This window comes from Tigriopus californicus, chromosome 10, assembly GCF_007210705.1.
Source record: "Tigriopus californicus strain San Diego chromosome 10, Tcal_SD_v2.1, whole genome shotgun sequence".
NCBI lineage: Eukaryota > Metazoa > Arthropoda > Copepoda > Harpacticoida > Harpacticidae > Tigriopus > Tigriopus californicus.
Window position 1 is genome coordinate 2,943,937 of NC_081449.1, and position 18,675 is coordinate 2,962,611.

Here is an 18,675-nt window from a genome sequence, read left to right on the forward strand (position 1 = left end):
TCTGTCAGAAAAAAATATATATATATATATTTCCGAATCAGACAGTTCACTTTCAAAGATTCAATCCCGCGTCTCATTCTGCTCGCTTTTAATTTCTGGCTGATTCATGACGCTAAAGACGAACTCCAAGCAACCAAAACGGAGATACGATCCGTGGTGAAGAATGGCCGAATTCTCGTTGCCCCCTTGATCCGACATCATCGACGCGATACTCGTATCGCAAAAGCAACCCGGATCTTCTACGTTTTTCGCACTCATCACGAACTCATTCTCATTTTGGCCCGCACTTTTGGCCTTCATGGACCCTCCTCCACAAGCGCCCAAATCCAAGGCGTAGATGCTATTGTCTGCAATCAACCCATGGGCACTGTAGTTGATCATCTCGTAGATCTGAGTGAACTGATCAAAGTAGATCGTGGCGTGCTGGTCCGAGATGTAGTTGCAATGACCGTAAGAAGACAGGTCCAGGTCGTTGTGGGATCCGAAACCGATCCGGAAGTTCCGATATCGGATGTACGCCGGGGTTCGAGAATGATGAATGGGCACGAGTGCGGCTCGGATCTGGATCTCGTGCTCGGGGTTGGACACTTTAGTGGGGAGGATCTCTTTGAGCCGTTGGAGGGCGAGGAAATCGCGAACAACGGGCGACAGGTTTTCGAGACCTTGAGATTTTTGCCTGGCCATGTAGGCGTTCAGTTGTTCGTGAAGGTCCGAGGACAATCCCTGATCCTCACGGTCCAAGGGAATACTGCAACCGATAATCAAATCCGGTTCAAATGTGAAATTGAAACGGGTGTTTCAGACATACGATTTACAAGAAAGGAGAGAGTTGTTCAACCATAATCTACTCATATTCTACTCTCCTGAGTCATATAAAAATCAGTTTTAAGGCATGTTGAAAGTAAGTGATTTTCCCTTTTCATGAAGTGCTGAAGTACCTGCAATTAGAGGCGGTCTCGTCGCTCTCATTATCTTCTTCATCGGCGGTGGATGCCCCTTTCTCAAGACCATTGGGGAGAGAGTACATTTCGGTGGATTTGTCGATCTCCATTGGATTGGCATGTTGGGTTAAATGGCCTTCATCTTCGCGAGGCTGGAGCTTCTTCTCGATCTTTTTCTTACTTTTCTTCTTGGTTTTTTGTGGACCGAGGATTTCCTGGCGGAGTTCCTCGCCTTGCAATTCCAAAAGTCCGGATTGGAGCGAGATCAAATTGGTCAGGAAATCGGTTTGTTCTGAGTCCAATTCTTTGTTGGCAAGGGATTTCTTCCGAGCTATGGGAGTTTCGATTGAGCCCAGGGCGTGTCCCGGGGATGGGTTTTTGTACTGGTGCTTGATAAAGGCAGGAACCTGGAGGGATATTGGACAGGGCTGGGCTGTCTAGGCTAATTGCTAGTATTATTGACAGGCTAGTTACCTTGACTCTGAAATCCGACGGGACCTTGACGCGACACTTTTGATAAAGTTTGCCGGATCGGACTTTGCGGAAGAAATTCAACCGCACCGTGTCCGTGTCCACGGGTTTACGGGCATACTTGTTCCACAAATTCATCCGTTCTGTTAGACTCGTGGACGAGACCAACTTGGAATCCAAAATGTGTTCCACGTGCATGGGACACATCCATCGTTCCTGCAAAGGAACAAAGACGATTTCTTAACGCGCTCTCACATGAACCAATACCGCCGCCACAGAGACGCTTACGTTGGGGATTTCGCACAAAGGAGGGTCCAAGCAATCCAAATGATAAACATTCGAGCAGAAATCGCAACCCACGGATGGCACATGTCGACTGGTCTTGGCGCATTGAGTGCAATTCTTGGGGTACGTGTCATAGTCATCTTGGCGTTCTTCCGACCATTTCCAACTGAAGGGCAGTTTTTCTTTCGGGTCCAGAGCGTCGGGTAACTTGAACTGCTCCGCATTTACCACCTTAAGCACATTACAGTACAGTTTAGGACATTTCTTTCTCAATTTTAGCCTAAATAACGAAGTTCTCAATCCAACGGCTAAGCACGATTATCTGTCGTTTTAGTAGTAGTAGTAGTAGTTATTATATCGTTCTTCCGACCATTTCCAACTGAAGGGCAGTTTTTCTTTCGGGTCCAGAGCGTCGGGTAACTTGAACTGCTCCGCATTTACCACCTTAAGCACATTACAGTACAGTTTAGGACATTTCTCTCTCAATTTTAGCCTAAATAACGAAGTTATATGGTATATCAAAGTATTCATTTTATCACCTGGGCGGCGGCGATGAGTTTATCAAAGATACTATTGGTGGCGGGCTTGGCGATGAGGTACTTGTCATATTTCTGTCGATAGATCTTGACCGCCTTCTCTTTTTCGGCCTTCAAGACCGCTTCCACTTGCTTCTTGTTGCCTCGCGAAGAGCGCCCGCGCAATTTGCCAGCCATGCCACTTGAAGCGGGCGCGGCGGCGGGAGCGGGCGACACCGATGGCCCGGCTTCTTCATGAGCGTCACTGGCGAGAAGAGCGGGCGCACCCGGGTTCGTGGACTTCCCATGGGCTTTGATGGCCTCAAATCGCTCGGTCTCTCGTACGTGGCATCTTAGACAAACCCAATCGCCCTGATGAAAGAAGGCGAAATGAAGGCAACGCCTTGATAAGAATATGAAGACCACTTGAACTAACTCGGAGGAGGGACGCTTACCAGGGGAATGTCGCTCTCTTCCAAGGGTGGGGCGTGGCAGCTAAAGTGAAAAGAAGCGGGACAACTATCGCAACAGATCAGGTCTCCACCTTCACCACAAGCGTCACAGGAATCGTGATTATGTCCTTTCCCTAAAATTTGTCAAAAAAGTACTTAAACCTGTGTTCGCATTCATGTTTCTTTTTACGTTGATTTAAAGGCAAGGTATGAAAAGATATTATCATGAACGCAAAGAGTCATAAATAGAGGGAACCATAATATTGAAATATTGAATTGAATTTTCATGGCGCAAAGTTTTTAAGATATCACTCAAAATTATGATGTCATGGCCTTCAGCGGTCACTTCTTTGGCATGCAGTTACAACAGTAAGGCAAGTTTTCCTGATTGCCTCAGCATTCATTAAGAATTGCACATCACGTATACAGAACAATGTTCTTGAGGGCTTTCAAGCAGTCTCAAGTGTGATTATTAACGGCTTATTCCATGGCTGACCACAACTTGGAGACCGTTCAATGCAAGATTCTGAAGGCCTGCCACACATTTCCCACCGAATTAAGGTGAAATTTCAGCGTTTCTGCTACGTTACTGTTGTTATTATTACAAAGCCCAAAAAGACTTTGGCACTTGTCACACTGCGGTAATTTCAGTGATGGTGTCAAAATTGCTCGTCAGAAATCGATGGTAAATTTGATACACGTATTCAGTATTCCTGTCTCTATCAACGAGTCGAGTCTGATTGGACTAGTCGAAGTCGTGAACGAGCTCGATGTATCTATTTGAGTAGTGGCATTTAGGAATCCATCGCCCGGTAGACTCAAATCGCTTCTTTATCCCTACTTCACGACCCATTTCGATGCTCCATAAGGATGCCTCGGAAAACGGAATATTCAATTACACACCGCAATATTTGCCACAAAATAGTCACAAGGTTGGTTAGGGGCTCAATCCTATCAATGCAGCTAAGGTAAGGTGGCTTGGCAAAGTTCAAACAATAAGCACTTCTCAGTTGTCAATCCAATGGGTGTGGTCAAGGAATGTGAGCTCTAGATTAGGTTTTATTTGAACCTGAACCCTGAACCCTACATGGGACAGGATATATATATAAACTGAACACATTGTAAAAACTATTGTGATCCAATGAGAATGAGAATCTCGCAATAAAGACTTTGATTTGGAGAGTCTGGCCACTCACCGGGGCGCTTATAGTAAGGATGCAGTTCGACCGTGCCCACGCCCACGCCGAACTGTTTGCGGGCCTCGCGACCAGGGGGCGTGAACAAAGCCATCATCTCTGACATGACCGAACCCGAGCCACCATCGTCTAAGGGCACACCCGTGGGACCGGTCACGCCCGCTGTCACGGCCGCCGCACCGGCCGTGCCACTCGTGCCTGAACCCGACATCCTCCACTCCGGATTGGATCGGGAAACTAACCCCAAAAACAGAGAGAAAGTGAGACTACTTTCGAAGAAGTCTCTCGTAGTACAGATTGGATGGAGGATTGGAGGGATTTGGGATTTCCAGGCCAACATCAACAAACAGAACCATGAAATTTGGCTCAGTGTGGAAATTTTGGAAACATGATTGAAGGTCAGACCGGCCCAGGACCACAGAGAGCGCGGGAAATCGGTCATTTGTGCATTGGTTGTCGACCGTCACGGTGACAAGGAGGGAAAATGGCTGAAGACCTTCGAATGCTTGAGCTTTTTGATGGATGAAACCTGCACCAACTTTGGATCCTTACATAGCTATGTCAGTGGTTGCAATGGTGACGATTTATTTCCAGGACTTTGGTGGGATTTGGGAATAGGTCATCTTTGGAAGTATATTTTCCATCCATTATGATGTTATAGGCATCATATCATGGGTCAACATTGGTTTTCATGAGCCACAAAAATATCTTCCCCATGAGATCCTGCCGAGCTGGGCGAAAAACTGGCAGTAGCTCCGATTTCTTAGCAGCACCGTTCATTTGGCAGTGCTTTGAGCATTCCCAGCCCCCTTCAGCAAACCTAGAGGAGCCAGAAGTTGAACCGTAAAAAACTCGAGGTAAAGCTTAACACTGCGATTAAACAAATGTATGGGACGCCTTATTTCCATTTTTTTTTAACATTTTTTTTTCAATTGCTTGGTAGGGATGGCAGTAGATATTCCAGTCGAGTTCTACTCGTTGTGTCTCTCCTGGATTCAAGTTGAAGGAACCCCGGTGATTTGTTCATTTTTTTGGTTTCCCCAGTTCTCTGGCAGGCTTGCTGGAATGTTGTGGTTGTAGTTTTTTCCGCATTGCCATCCCTCGCTCCATGTGAGTTGGTGAGTGTTAGAGTGAGGTGTGACATCCGAGACTAGGGTTCAAAATGCCTCACGCCAGTTGCGGTCTCGTTCACCATTTGGTGCCGGATCTGTCCACCACGTTATCCTTGTCCAATGCGGCTGGCTTCGATTTCATCGTGGTTCCATTGTCGCACCCTCGTTATCGCTTGCCGCCACCCGGTCATGAGGCGAGCGCGACCGGCGCTCCGATTTGCCGATCGTACGCGTTTACGCGCTCGGACATGCTGCTCAAGTCCACGGATTGGAGCTCTTTAGTGGTGGGCTCCCTGCCGCGTGATTTGCAGATGGAGTCAATGAGCACGGGCGTGCGACGGGAGAGTGAGGAGCGTCTCCAGCGGGAGCTCAATTACGCAGCCCATTTAGGTAAAGATCAAGCTGACCGGCATGGTTCGAACAAGCTATTGGGGGTAACCAGGGTTCTTGACTTTTGGCTGTATGCTTTCAGTCACCAATGATAAACGATTGGCAGGAGAATTATGCAATGAAAGTCCTTTTATTAGTTTCTAAACCAATTTAAGCAACCCTTATAGCAATCTGATACAAGTTGTTGGACCCAGGTTCCCGAGAAACTTTGTCAACACAAGAATTTCTTGAAACCAAACACACGTTGTCGGTAAATCGAGTACGAACTCAGAGTAAACCTGATTGCACATTGTATTTTCATGCACTTCATGCAATGTTTTTCTTGATCCGTCATATGACTTTACTTGCAATTACATATTTGCAATTGCATTTTCATGTAAGTAATTTTTTTTAACAAACTTAGAACTTTGCGAAAATGCCATTAAATGATAATAACAATGTGAAAGACAGCAACAATAACATCAAGTCAAACACTTACCAAGATTAGATCATGTGCGTTCATATGCTCACTACCGTTTAAGTGCTGAACCTCTAACCTTGCAGGGAAGTTTATGGGCACCCGAAAATTGTTTACCCAAGTATAAGGACCACATTTTACACCCAGAGTATAGAGCAAAATATGAAAATATTGAGATTTTAATTTTGTCTGATTCTTAAAAGATTGACATTTTGTTCTCCGCTTTTTAGGCTTATCTGCCATCCTCGTCGAGCTTAAACGACCCGAAAACACGAATTTGGCTCGTGCTCTCTACTCCTTCATTCTTAAATCAAGTGGGAGTGGGCCACAGGTAAACAACTCCGATTCTTCTTCATTGGCTTTCCAACTTGGTCATTAATCAAACACTATGAACCTTGTTAGGTATGGGTTCGGGCCCCAATAATTGCCCCTAAAGCTGAATGCACACCTGAGGAGCGTGGTGATTCAACTTCCTCGTGGGATTGGTGGAACAACCTCCGCACGAGTGCCAACTTTGCCAAGAAGCTTGGTCTCGTTCTTGAACTTGATAGTCAGCTCGTTTCAACCATCACGGATGAGATCGTACTCAAACGATGGTTAGGCGAGCCCATCAAAGCCATTGTCCTGAATACCAGGTAAGTCCTAAATGTTGGCGTGGTCGTACAAAAATAAGGAGGCTAACATGATTCCTTGCGGAACCTCTTTTCCAGCTCTTTCCTCACCAATAAGAAAGGCTATCCAGTATTGCCCAAGGCCTTGCAAACCATCGTGCGGCAATTCATCCCTTCAGATGTGCAGGTTCTGATTGAAGGACGCAACCGTGGCCATGATATGAGCCTCTATCAATCCTACATGGACCATTTGTGGCAACAAACAGACTCCGGTGACCCATTGAGACAATTTGCCAAAGGCTACGAAGACTTCCTTCAGGTACAGAAATCAGAGCAATCAATCAGTCTCTGTCGGTTCAAGACTAGGAATACGTTCTTCATTGTTTTAGTCTCCTCTTCAACCTTTGATGGATAATTTGGAGTCAGGAACGTACGAGGTTTTCGAGCAAGATCCAGTCAAATACACTGAATACCAACGTGCCATGTTCGAAGCCATAAAGGACAAAATTCCCGAAGATGAAAAGGCCACTAAAACCATCACTCTCATGGTCTTAGGAGCCGGCCGAGGTAAAAGGCATACCACCAGTCCTTATAGTCAATGGCTAATTTTGCTTGACTTTGTTTCTGAAACCCTTGTAGGGCCTTTGGTAAGAGCCGCTCTCAAGGCTGCATTGGCTGCCGAGAGAAAAATTCGCGTGTTTGCCGTCGAAAAGAATCCCAATGCCATTGTGACCCTTCTCACTCAAAAAGAAGAGGACTGGGGTGATCAAGTAGAGGTCGTATCATCGGACATGCGGCAATGGCACCCAGAGGAGCACGATAAAGCCGATATCATCGTCTCCGAGTTACTCGGCTCATTTGGAGACAACGAGCTCTCGCCCGAATGTCTCTACAATGCTCAGCATTTGTTTAAATCCAATGCTGTGAGCATCCCCACATCCTACACTTCCTGGGTAACAAGATGGTTTCGGGAGGCACTTCATCGAAGAAAACACCATTTGGTTTGATTGCTTGGTTTTATTCACAGGTTGGCCCCTTGCAATCGTCGAAATTGTACAATGAAGTCCGTGGCACCATGGACGTGGATAAAATCAGTGGGTCTAACTTTGAAACGCCCTACGTAGTCCATTTGCAAAACAAAACGGAATTAGCCCCCCCTCAACCTCTCTTTACCTTCGTTCATCCTCTCCATGGGAATATCGACAACAACAGGTAAGGCAATCGGAAATCCATTGCCAATCGATCGGTAGTGAAAAACCTGACTGACTAGTGACATTTTCTGTAATCAGATATGAAATCAAGTCTTTCGACATCACCATGGATGCCGTCCTTCATGGCTTTGGTGGCTACTTTGAGTGTGTTCTCTACAAGGACGTGATGATCAGCATTAATCCTCCAACCCATTCCAAGGGTAAGTTGACACTTGTTTTTTGGAGTTCCAAGAGTGATTTGCCAATCTTTCGACCAATTTCGTTCAGGTATGTTCAGTTGGTTCCCGATCTTCTTTCCTTTGCGGACCCCGGTACGATTGACGAAAGGGCAAACCTTGGACCTGAACTTTTGGCGGTTTAACAACGGGAAACACGTGTGGTATGAGTGGTGCATTACCAAGCCCGTGGCTCAACCCGTTCTCAATCCCAATGGACGATCTTATACGATTGGACTTTAGATCGATCATGAATGAGGAAACTTTGAGGAGACAAAATTGAGGAATAAAAACTCTAAATGTGACGTCATAAATAGTTTAACATGTCCCGCAAATGTTGCTTTTCATTGAGGGGAGGTAACGCTCTCTCCTTCGTCTAAGTGCGGACAAACAAACGTAGGAACGTAAGAATACGCTCTACGATGCCAGGCTTTATCTAGGGATTACTAAATGAACAATCTATTGCTAATGAATGAGCCACCAACTCTTCTGGAAGATGTTTCAAATCATCGAGTAGTAAAATTCCAAATAAAAGGAATTAAACAATTAAAGATGTTCATATACTGTACAACTGATAACATGGCAGCACTTTTGCGATCATCATTTCTAACGGAAAAAGGACAATTTCACATGCTCTGGGTGACCGACTTGAAAAACATCACTTTTGCTAATTTGCCTCTAGCTTTTTTACGCACGTTGATGGAAAAATATGATGAAAAGTCGCTGAAATACTCATGGTGTTAGAGAGAATTAGCAAAAAAATGTTCAACGAAAAACACCTTGCTAAAGTCAGGCATCTCAGAGCGTATTTTCGTGCTTATACGTTTGTTTATCCGTAAAGAGAGGCGAACATGAACCATCTGCAACTCGTTTCTTTTTTTTAGTTTGCCGTCATCTTTTGGAAGATTATTTCCAAAGTAAAGGTATCGGGGAGGAGACGTGGCGAAGTGGTTAGAGCAGGCTCCTAGTATCAGAGATGTCCCGGGATCGATTCTACTCCCTGACCTTTTCCAGGCAAATTTTTAGATGATAACCACGCCCACATGCACAGGCATGGAACCATTCTGATATGGTCTGTGACGCTGCCTATCAGAACAATACATAGACGAAGTGCTATCCAACTTCGTTGGCAGGGCGAGAGGTTCTCCTGTCCCACCCCAAATACATTAAAAAACTTTACTTCGTTGGTTTGTAACAAGCAAGCTACGAAGAAATATGTCAAACGCACTTAGTCATGCTAGACGCTCTCAACTTCCATGAAGCATACATATACTTGAAGTTTATGGTCCAAAAAAAAATACTGGTGCTCCCTCACAAGGCAAAGTTTTGAACAAATTTTGCGGGCATCCATAACCCCAGAACGAAAAAGGGTAAAATCTCGTACCATTTAGGTATCGTGATTCTTGATACCTGCAAACAATCCTAGGTGTATCTATTGGTGCTCTTATGGTGACACTCGTCGTCAATTAAAGCGTTATTGGAGGCCATCATCAGTTTGAATTCCTAGCCCATGATGATTGCGTGAGTGGCCTACTTCAACTTATGAATAGCGTCAACGTGAAACCTCTCTTTTCTTAATAGAGTTAAAGAAAACCAAAATGAACAAATTCATTCCCGTCAATTTACCAACGAGCTCCGTCGATTGTTAAACGGACATCCTTTATATCGTATTTTTTGGCCGAGAACACGCTCTATCACTAGATTCCTTGGCTTCCTCATCTATCCTGTTCAGGGCCACCAGATGGGTAAACAAAAAAGCGTACAAAAATATTCAACAAGGGCCATGAAAAGCCAAAGATTTTAAAATCAAATTTTGAGCAATATGATTGAAGTTGTATGATTTCAACCTTAAATGTAGAGTTGGGTCTTGTTTTTTGGACATTTATGAGATACCTAACGCTCAAATATAAGAGGGGACTAAGTCTTGCACTCTGTTCTTCAGTTCAGCTCAAAAACTGCGTTTTATTTCAATATTTCATGTAGTTTGTAAAGTGGGTTTTCTTTTTTTAAGAGGAAATGAAAGTAATCCTTTTGTCACACTTTCTTTGTCTCTTGAATTACGTGTTTTTGCGATTTTTCTATGGGTCAGGAGTTTGAAATCAAAGCGCAAAGAGTACGTCACATTTTTTCCCAACGCAAGCTTACGGCCAAAAGCGCTAGATATGGAAGGACTGTTTACTGTATGTTTTCTTAGAATACTTCCGCAACAAAGCCCGGGAACAAAGTCCATTGTTTGGCTTTTTTGAACGTGCAGAGTTGCCACATTGGAAGCATGAAACAATCACTTATGTTAAGCCAGAGCCGTCATCTTAAATTATTGGTAGCACGTAAAAATGTTGATCACTTCTCTACTCTGACCAAGCCTAACATTTAAGAACTCCTTCCATAATCAAGCGTTTATCTGACGTCTTCATTTACCATTGTATCCCTGCTAGTTATTCTTCATAGAAGAGTAAAGAGCCGCTGACGTTTCCGATTATTTTTGCTCTTTATCTCAGTAGTCTTTGGGACAAGGCCATTCATGCACGATCGTCCTGAAGTTGCCGAGAATGGAGGAAAATAAGGCGAACTTACCAGCCTAGATTAGTGGCAGTGAAGGCCATTGAGATCCTTGGAATTTGGCCAACTATTTTTTGTCCAAGTGCTTCATTCCACTCGACTTGAATCCAGTTTGGGGAGAGAGTTTTGTCCGGTCTCTGACTTGATTGAGCGTGTTTCTGTGTGGAAAGTGGGTGTGACTGGACGCCCGAACACGAGGAAAAATGGCCAGTTTAGGCAACGCCCTAGTGTCCAAGATTTTGGGTCACAGTGCCGCCGAGAAAGCCTTTCGACCTTGGTGGGATAATGTCGAGGATTTCCTCGTATACGGATTGGTCATGTTGGGTAATAGATAAACCGTGAATCTATTTTGATTGAAACATGAGTGAGTTAGAGTAGGGTAGGGCCATCCAAATCGGCATTAGATGTTATATGAATGTATCGCAGAAGACATTTCTTTTTTCATAGATTATGAGGTTGGTTTGTAGAAGATGAATTATACTAAAAAATGTTAATACTACTGGAGACTGGTTAGATCAAGGTGTTTTAAGATATCCAGTTTTTTATTCCATTCATTTGCCTAACCGGAACTTATGAAGTTGCTCAGGCATCTTTGAGTCGCCATAAACAAATGAAACCTTACTTATTTATTGCATGCCCACTCAAGCATCAAATTAGATGAAATAGAGTAATGGGAAAAGAAAACGAAGAGAAAAGGCACCGCAACAAAAAAGAGGAATGAAAAAAAAAAGGGAAGCGAGCCCCAGTGAAGAAACACTAAAGTGAAGAAACGCTGTCACTAAAGGCATATTGCACAAAGCTTTTCTTGAAAGCGTTCACGGTTTGAGCTTTCCGCACATCCAAGGGCAACTCGTTCCAACGTAGAGCTGACCGCAGAAAGAAAGAATGGTAACGAATGCGAGTTCGAGCAAACACTTCCTTCACTTTTTCCATGTTACTACCCCTGGTTATTGGATGTTCTTTTTTTTTTTTTCAGCCCGAAAAAAGTCTTCCACTAGGCCCAATGGCGCGAAAGCTATCTTCTTCTTTCAATATATTTCATTATTTTAGACTCTCTAAAATCAAAAGTCCTCAAAATTGTCTCCTAGATTGGACCCCAAATTAATACCCTGCTTAAACATGTTAAAACCGTTTTTTTTATCTCTGCTATCTCTCAGGGTGAAGAGACCCGAGCTCAAATGCAAATATTTTTAGACTTGCGCTTTTGTGTGTAAAGTATTGGGATTCTAGTTGCATTTTCAGAAAAAGCTCAAGCTTTTGCCAAAAAGGCAAGCAAGAGGAATGTGAGAATTAGAGAACTACTGCTTTATTGAGACAAACCAAGAGGATTGGGACAGTGCAGTATTTAAAGGAGGTGCAAAAGGTATCTAGTGCAGTACATCTTCAAAAGTAATCATGAGCTTTTTCCTCAGCCAAGTCTTTGTGTCAATTGTAGTGAATGCAATGGTTTACACTTTTGAGCCCTCCCAAAAATACAGGCTAATCAAAATAATAATGTACTCGCTTATCTTACGGGTCCTTCTATATTCCTCCCCCCATTTCCCCCACACACGCATGTAATTTTTTTTTTCTTAATCAAAATTAGAAGTTCCCAAAACTTCCCTTTTTTTGGCCTGATCAAAATGTCCAAGTATCTAAAATTTGTTTTAAATTAAAAGAATAATCTTCTCCGGGCACTGATTGTTATACCTCGAACTTTGCCTGACTTTCATGAACCTTGACCGCTTGTTTGCCACCTTGCAGGATTGATTGTTCTGCCCACGGCCATTATCAATGGCACTCCCTTGGATTGCAACTTCTGTCAACGCGATCATTGCGCCGGGAAGTTGGACACGAATCGGACGGAGCCCCACGAAGATCCGGGGTTCAATGCCTGGTGGGTCAAGAAATACTGCACCTTCACTTCAGTGGACGAGTTCATACTCTATTTTCCTTACATTTTATTGATCATGGCCTTGGTGATTGTCCTCATTGAGCGGGTCTTTGTCCGGTTGGTTCGGGTTCACCATTTTATGCATCCGGACTGGTAACCTCAATGGAGACATCTCGTTCCAGGATGTTCAAAGCGGGTTTGAAGTTGGATACGTTCTATAACCTACTAGTTAAAGAAAGTTTAGAATGTGCCACACCCGTCGGCGAGGTCACAGCCGAGGGTGTGACGGAAACCATTGACGACTTGGAGAACTCTAAAATAGCCCTGGAAGTCTCTCACAGCTTTTCTCGTGGATCAAATTACTTCTTGAGCTACTTGCTTCGAACCTTATGTGAATTCATCGTGGCCACTGGTCTCTTGGCATGGTTGGTATGGAGGGGATTCCCATCCATTCAGAAAGAGGAGTTCATCTATTGCGATGTGCATGGATTCCATTATGAATGTGCCGGACATCCTCAGCAATTCTATATGTACGTTCTCTTCATGGTGATCGCAATCATCGGGGTATACCTCCTCTGTTGCTTCTATAACGTCATTTGGATCTTTTTCCCGCAAATGGGAGTCTTGAGTAGCGTCATGAACGAGTACAGAGCCGAATTGAGGAAGCAGGCCAACGCAAAAAAAGGGGCCCCTAAGATATCGGACAAGCAACTTCTGGGGGAATTGTACGAGATATATTACAACAACCGAGACTTAAAGTTGTTGCTGGATCTGTTGGCCCAGAGTTCGGGGATTGCTATCTCCATTCGAATCATGGCTCTCTTCGATAAGAAATTCCGGACCAAGTCTGAGCCCATGGATTTCAGGTAAATTAAGCAACAGCATTTCAATGCTATTGTACTTGTCAACAATATGAGAGATATACTTTCAAAACACCAAACATTGAAAACACCCAAGCATTACTAGTGCTTGATTTGTGTAGAATCGTCTTTAATTCTTATGAGCAATACTTTTTCACCTTAATTACCATCCAGACGGGTAATTGGAAATAGATAGAAAATGCTTTCGTCTGGCCTCAATGATGCGCTTTGAGCATAGCAAACCCCCTTGGGCAATACTAAATATTTTCTTTCATTTACTAGCCTTTACCTTCTGTTTGTTGCCTTTGTTATTTCACCACATGGCATTGAAATGAAATGGTTTGTCGACCTGAATTCCTTTGTAAATGCGTCAATGCTGGCATGCCAGTAGGTTGGCCGTTTTGTTACTCTTGGTGGTCTAAAAACTCTGTTGTTGTTTTTTTTATAATGATAATAACAGCTTCATTATGTCAATTTGTCCTTTGTCATCTTTAGTGTGACGAGAAGCGGTAACGAGGCCACGGTGGTCTTTTCCGATCCCAGGACAGTGAAGGAGTTCTTCTTGAAGATCCCACACGTTTCGATCATTTATACACTTGAGATCACGCCTCCAACTCCGACCAGCGCTGTGGTGGCTTTTAAGATGAGCGAGGACAAATCGCAACACATCAGTCAAGTGGATGTAAGGCACATTTACTTTGCTTGATAATTAACTCAGGTGGCTAAGGGATATAGACGTTCTTCTCGGAACAGTCACTACGTACAAAGATCTTTCCACAGTCATATTCATGGATGAGTATTGATTAGCCAAGGGATTGACTCTGGGGAGAGGGTTAATCTTATTTGCGGTATTCCATTTATGGACGTTTTAAAGTAGATTTGTGATTACATACCACTTTCTTATTGCGAATATAATGTTGTACTTTGTTTTTTGTGGCCTGTTCCTGTCGTGGGATTATAATTCTAAAGTTCTAACGTTAAAAATGGAAAATGGTTCGTTCATTCAATACGTTAGTTCTTAGTCTGAGTGATAAACCAATACTTCATCTAATTGTTGAAAGTCTTGGTAATTTGCAAGTCTATGTACATTGTAACGATAATGTATTATTAGCGTATTAGGTAAATTTTTGAAATGGTTGTCCCCAGCAAAAATTTCTGTTGATTTGAAAGTCATACTTGCAAGTTTTATTTTGATAAAAGGCATTAGTGTTTTCTAATTGTTGGTTATAATCATGACTTAGCTTGCGAAGCAAGATTAATAACGATAAAAAGATACCTCATTTTCGTGATTACCCAACGGATCGAACAGAAGTGGCATAAAACATCTTGGGTGTTCATACCAACTCTGATTTGAAGACGTCAAAAGATCATCATGTATGTTTGTAAACCTAACCCGTTTCCCATGCTGACCAAAAGCAAAAGAAAAAAGCCGTTCGTTATTCTTCCCAACCCTGCTTTGAAAAACAGATTGGTTTATTACAGGGAAGTGGCGTGGAACTTGAGCCCTTGAATAATTTTGGGATTTCAAGGAAAGCCCATTACTATGACCTGGATCCAACCAAAGAATATGTCATCCGGTTTTGTATCATCGTCAATGGACGAGCCATCGCGCGAAGATCTGAGGTGCTCAAAGTCCAAAAGACCACCGATAATGACTATAAATCTCCATCTCCATCTCCAATTCAATCCGGAAGTGATGAAGCCACCTCATCCTTGTGAGCAGAATTAATCAGTATTTAGTCAAACCAACGGATTCTTGCCATTATCCCAAATTGTCTTTGACCGCTTAAAATGGAATACACCGTTTTACAGAATTCCGTTTCCCATTTGATGATCCAATTTGGTCAGGTTCCGTTGTTATCAGTGGAGATGGCCAAAATATGTGTTATCCCTTTTATGTCCTAAAAATAGATTTAGGAATTGGATAAAGAACATACTACACATCTTTCATGCAACTTCGACAAAAGCAATATCTAGACTATGGCGAGAGCAAGGAATCAACTCTTTTAATACATAAACTAAACTTTAAGAAGTGGCACATTTATTCCTCAAAGATAAAGCCTCCTACAGCACTGTGTATTTGAACTGGACCTGAATGACTTGACTGCTTACATAAGGTTGTCTTCAGAGCTTTTCCCACACTTGATCTTCAGAGCGGTGATTTTTATATGCCCTTTGCCACAAGCAATGGCGTCCCCCCCGGCGTTTAGACGTCGACGGCCGATCGTCTGATGAAGAAGTTCCTGAACATAGAAATCATTGGCTTCAAGGTACATAACGATTTTTTTTGCCTCGTTTTCTATTTTGTCATCAAACTGTCAAAATTTGATGGATTAGTTCAAATTGACATTAAAACGACAAAAAAAATCTCAACGAGGGGTTACATTTTTTTTTTCAAAAAGTTTTCCATACCCCTTTAAGTATATGGCATCCGTAAATGGCATGGCATCCGGTACTGCATGTTTTTTTGCATATTTGCAGCAATCTTTTTCACTAATGGCATAGGTTTAAAGCCCATTTAAGGGAGCAGAGGAAAGTTTTTCAAACGTCCGCACCTCTGGGTTATGACTTCGAGGTTACCCAGAATGAGCATCTTCTCACCACCTTGGCGAGTGTATTTTCATACCGGTTAACGTCCAAGTCCCTAACACTGAGGTCCGAGCTTTAGAAACCACACCTCAGATGTCATGAAATATATTTTTCTTACCATGCAAGCAATGCAAGCCTCAATGGTTTTGAAGTGAAATACTATAATTCTTCTACGTAGGGAAATAAATTAAACAATGAAGGAGCCCAAGAAAGAGGAGAGGTGGACTTCATTGTTTTAACTAGCCTGGATTCTCGAGGGCTTGAAGGTGCTCCAAATCGCGCATTAAGCTTCTACTGTCACTAGAATAGACCCTAATACCTGGGTTGGGACAAAGCTCATGGATACTTTTGAAAACGTACAATATCAGATACCTTTCGTACCTTCTCTGAGTACTGTACAATCCCAACCGTTCTAACCTTTCCCAATACGAGAGCTCTCTCATTCCTGTGATGTTCCTAGTGAAACATCTTTGGACTTGTTCGACCTTTTGTAAACGTGGTGAATTCATTGAAGCCTTCTGTGATTCTCCTCCCTGACCTTTCTGAAGAAAACCTTTAGATGCTAACCATAACCAAAGACCAAGATTCAATTCGATACTAGCCAATGCCATTGGCGATTGGAAATGAATATGCAATGTGATGTTTGGACAGTTGATGTCCAATTACACTTGTCCACAAGGCTCACCATTCCAACCGACCTTGGCTCCCCTCAATAATAAAAAAAGTGAAAACGTCAGTAAGAACAAGAACACTTGCTACAAAATTGAGCCCTTTACTATAGGGAGATGCATTTAGCTGAAACTAATTGAAATTAAATAACAGTGAAATGAAACTTAGCTTTGCTTGACTGAATGAAAGGTACATTGTTCTGTTTACCTGCCATTTGCCCCTTTTGTTGCTTTCAAAGTTGTCCCCATTGCCTAGGATATTACTGTCCTCTAAGATTCCATTCCACCTCTTTCTTTTACTTATATTTGTCTTGTCAATTACTGACTCAGTTTGTGGGCTTCAAAATCTTCCATATTTTAGGTTCTAAAGCAAGTTGTATTACATAGCTTGATATGTTTTCATATTTAGGGCATAAAACATGCATGAAGTAATGCATAGATAGTCAAAAAAAATATTACAAAGTCACGTTTTAGCCCAAAATTTCTTGACGTACGGATTGATGAGGTTCTTCAAACAGAAGTAATGACGACCTTCCATGAGCAATCTTCCAAATGCATTTAGAATCTTTATCTAAGACATCGGCCCACGTATGCTATGTATCTGTCAGATCTCATTGGAGCTCCTGACAAAGATATCTGATTTTATTATGTTGGCCACCCACGGTGCTCGAAAGCCTTGTCATTTGTTAGTTCAATATTTGCCCCACATTCTTCATCTAAGTGCACTTGTCACATTCTAAACAATCATGAGGTAATACAATGAAGTGATGACTCCATTGACCTCAGGAACGATTAGTCATTTGCACTGGAGAGTTCGTCACTTGCTGACTGCTCAAATGTCATGTCGTAGGTGGATTAAAGAAATATGGGAATTTTGTTGCGAATTGATAAAACCTACATCTCACAAATGTGACAAATCTAGAGAGGTCATAGTCATCTTGGCTCATCTAAAATCGATCAATGCATGATACTTGACACTGGCCCTAATACCAATCCATTATTCAAATTCGCTCTATGTGTAAGGAGTGACAAACTAATCACAATGCAATTTCAACATACAAATTGAAAAAGTGTATAACTCTGATGAAAGGGCTTAGGTCAAAATCTTTGCGCCATTTCTTTGTGAAAAAAGTGGAAAAAACGTATCGTAGGATTGTTTTTATCTAACCTCATTGGGTCGTTCAATTCTGCTCTCTTACTGTATCACCTCTGTGGCGATCTTCGGGAATGTACGATCTGACGGCTTATCAAGGCTTTAGGGCTGATTTATTTGATATCCAAGCCTTTGACCAAAAATGAAGGCAGTCTAGTCAAGTATCTCGTTGACTGCTTAGTGTCACTCACCAACATGCCATTCAAAGAGGTGCTCTCCCGGTTTATCATATTTCTAACTCTCTCATCAATGACTTGGGCTCAAAATCCAATCTGTCAAGAAGGCATGCTCCACCTGATTTCAACAATTCGGAGCCCGCATTTTGTAAACGCGGCCACTGAAATCGTGAAGGACTCGTTTTGTCATGGAATACGTTTTAACGACTCTTCGGCTCTGACTTGTGTTGACGGGGTGTCACAATATTGGAATGATATGACCCAAGTGGTTTTTGAAGTCAATGGAAATAGTGTCATCCAGGATGTTTGCAACCGAACCATCGAAGAATCTTTGGAATGGAATTGCCTCACTTGTCAAATCAGAGTTGAATCTGCCATCGAAATCATGTATCGTGACCATTGGAATCAGTTTTATCGCACTCTGATAGGACCTAGCTTTTGTCAAAATGCTACCGTAGTTCAGGATGCGGAAGCTTGTCGAACTTTCATGCAAGACTTTGGAGAGCTTGGGATGGAGCATCTCTTTTTCGTTGGCATGAATGAGCTTCAAACACAATTATGTTTTGCCACTTTTGGCCAATGTGAAGGCCAAAATGAGTGCATTAAGGGGATCGCTCATCTTCAGGACTTCTTCGAGCAAGACCAAGTGATTGAAGCTGCCAAGGCGATTATCAAGGAACAGGTCTGTCCTATTTGGACCATGACAGACATACTTTGCCAGGATTTCACTGATGTTTACTGGCCCCAAATTGTGTATCGAGCTGGGAATATCAGTGCCACACCAAACTTCATTTGCCAGAATTTCGCTCTTTTCGTACCGGAATCGCCCTTGGAACCAGGATGGGACTGCGACGTTTGTCAAGACCGAGTTGGACAGATCCAGTTGTTCCTCAGGGCATTGACAATGCCTCTAACTTTGGACATAATTGGCAGCCTCGTTG

At 42.8% G+C, this 18,675-nt stretch overlaps 3 protein-coding genes across 4 annotated transcripts; 2 read left to right on the forward strand and 1 right to left on the reverse strand.

Annotated features, from left to right (window-relative positions):
- Positions 1 to 6: 6 nt before the first annotated feature.
- On the reverse strand, positions 7 to 4,405 carry LOC131888222 (PHD finger protein 12-like). The gene is made up of 7 exons (XM_059237020.1): positions 3,861 to 4,405; positions 2,668 to 2,798; positions 2,237 to 2,584; positions 1,701 to 1,928; positions 1,416 to 1,628; positions 939 to 1,348; positions 7 to 748 (listed from the first exon to the last, which is right to left on the reverse strand). Exons 1-7 carry the CDS (start codon positions 4,300 to 4,302, stop codon positions 61 to 63), a joined length of 2,460 nt encoding a protein of 819 aa, XP_059093003.1. The 5' UTR covers positions 4,303 to 4,405; the 3' UTR covers positions 7 to 60.
- A 579-nt stretch (positions 4,406 to 4,984) lies between these two features.
- Positions 4,985 to 8,191, forward strand: LOC131888223 (protein arginine N-methyltransferase 5-like). The gene is made up of 9 exons (XM_059237021.1): positions 4,985 to 5,362; positions 6,050 to 6,150; positions 6,222 to 6,454; positions 6,530 to 6,749; positions 6,820 to 6,997; positions 7,070 to 7,383; positions 7,458 to 7,642; positions 7,720 to 7,841; positions 7,909 to 8,191. Exons 1-9 carry the CDS (start codon positions 5,023 to 5,025, stop codon positions 8,097 to 8,099), a joined length of 1,884 nt encoding a protein of 627 aa, XP_059093004.1. The 5' UTR covers positions 4,985 to 5,022; the 3' UTR covers positions 8,100 to 8,191.
- A 2,100-nt stretch (positions 8,192 to 10,291) lies between these two features.
- On the forward strand, positions 10,292 to 14,962 carry LOC131888834 (uncharacterized). 2 transcript variants are annotated; one of them, XM_059237773.1, is made up of 5 exons: positions 10,292 to 10,739; positions 12,159 to 12,405; positions 12,471 to 12,818; positions 13,644 to 13,830; positions 14,631 to 14,962. In XM_059237773.1, exons 1-5 carry the CDS (start codon positions 10,619 to 10,621, stop codon positions 14,865 to 14,867), a joined length of 1,140 nt encoding a protein of 379 aa, XP_059093756.1. In that variant the 5' UTR covers positions 10,292 to 10,618; the 3' UTR covers positions 14,868 to 14,962. The 2 variants fall into 2 exon arrangements, with proteins under 2 accessions (XP_059093756.1, XP_059093755.1); XM_059237772.1 differs by having other exon boundaries at positions 10,303 to 10,739; positions 12,471 to 13,154.
- Positions 14,963 to 18,675: the final 3,713 nt, after the last annotated feature.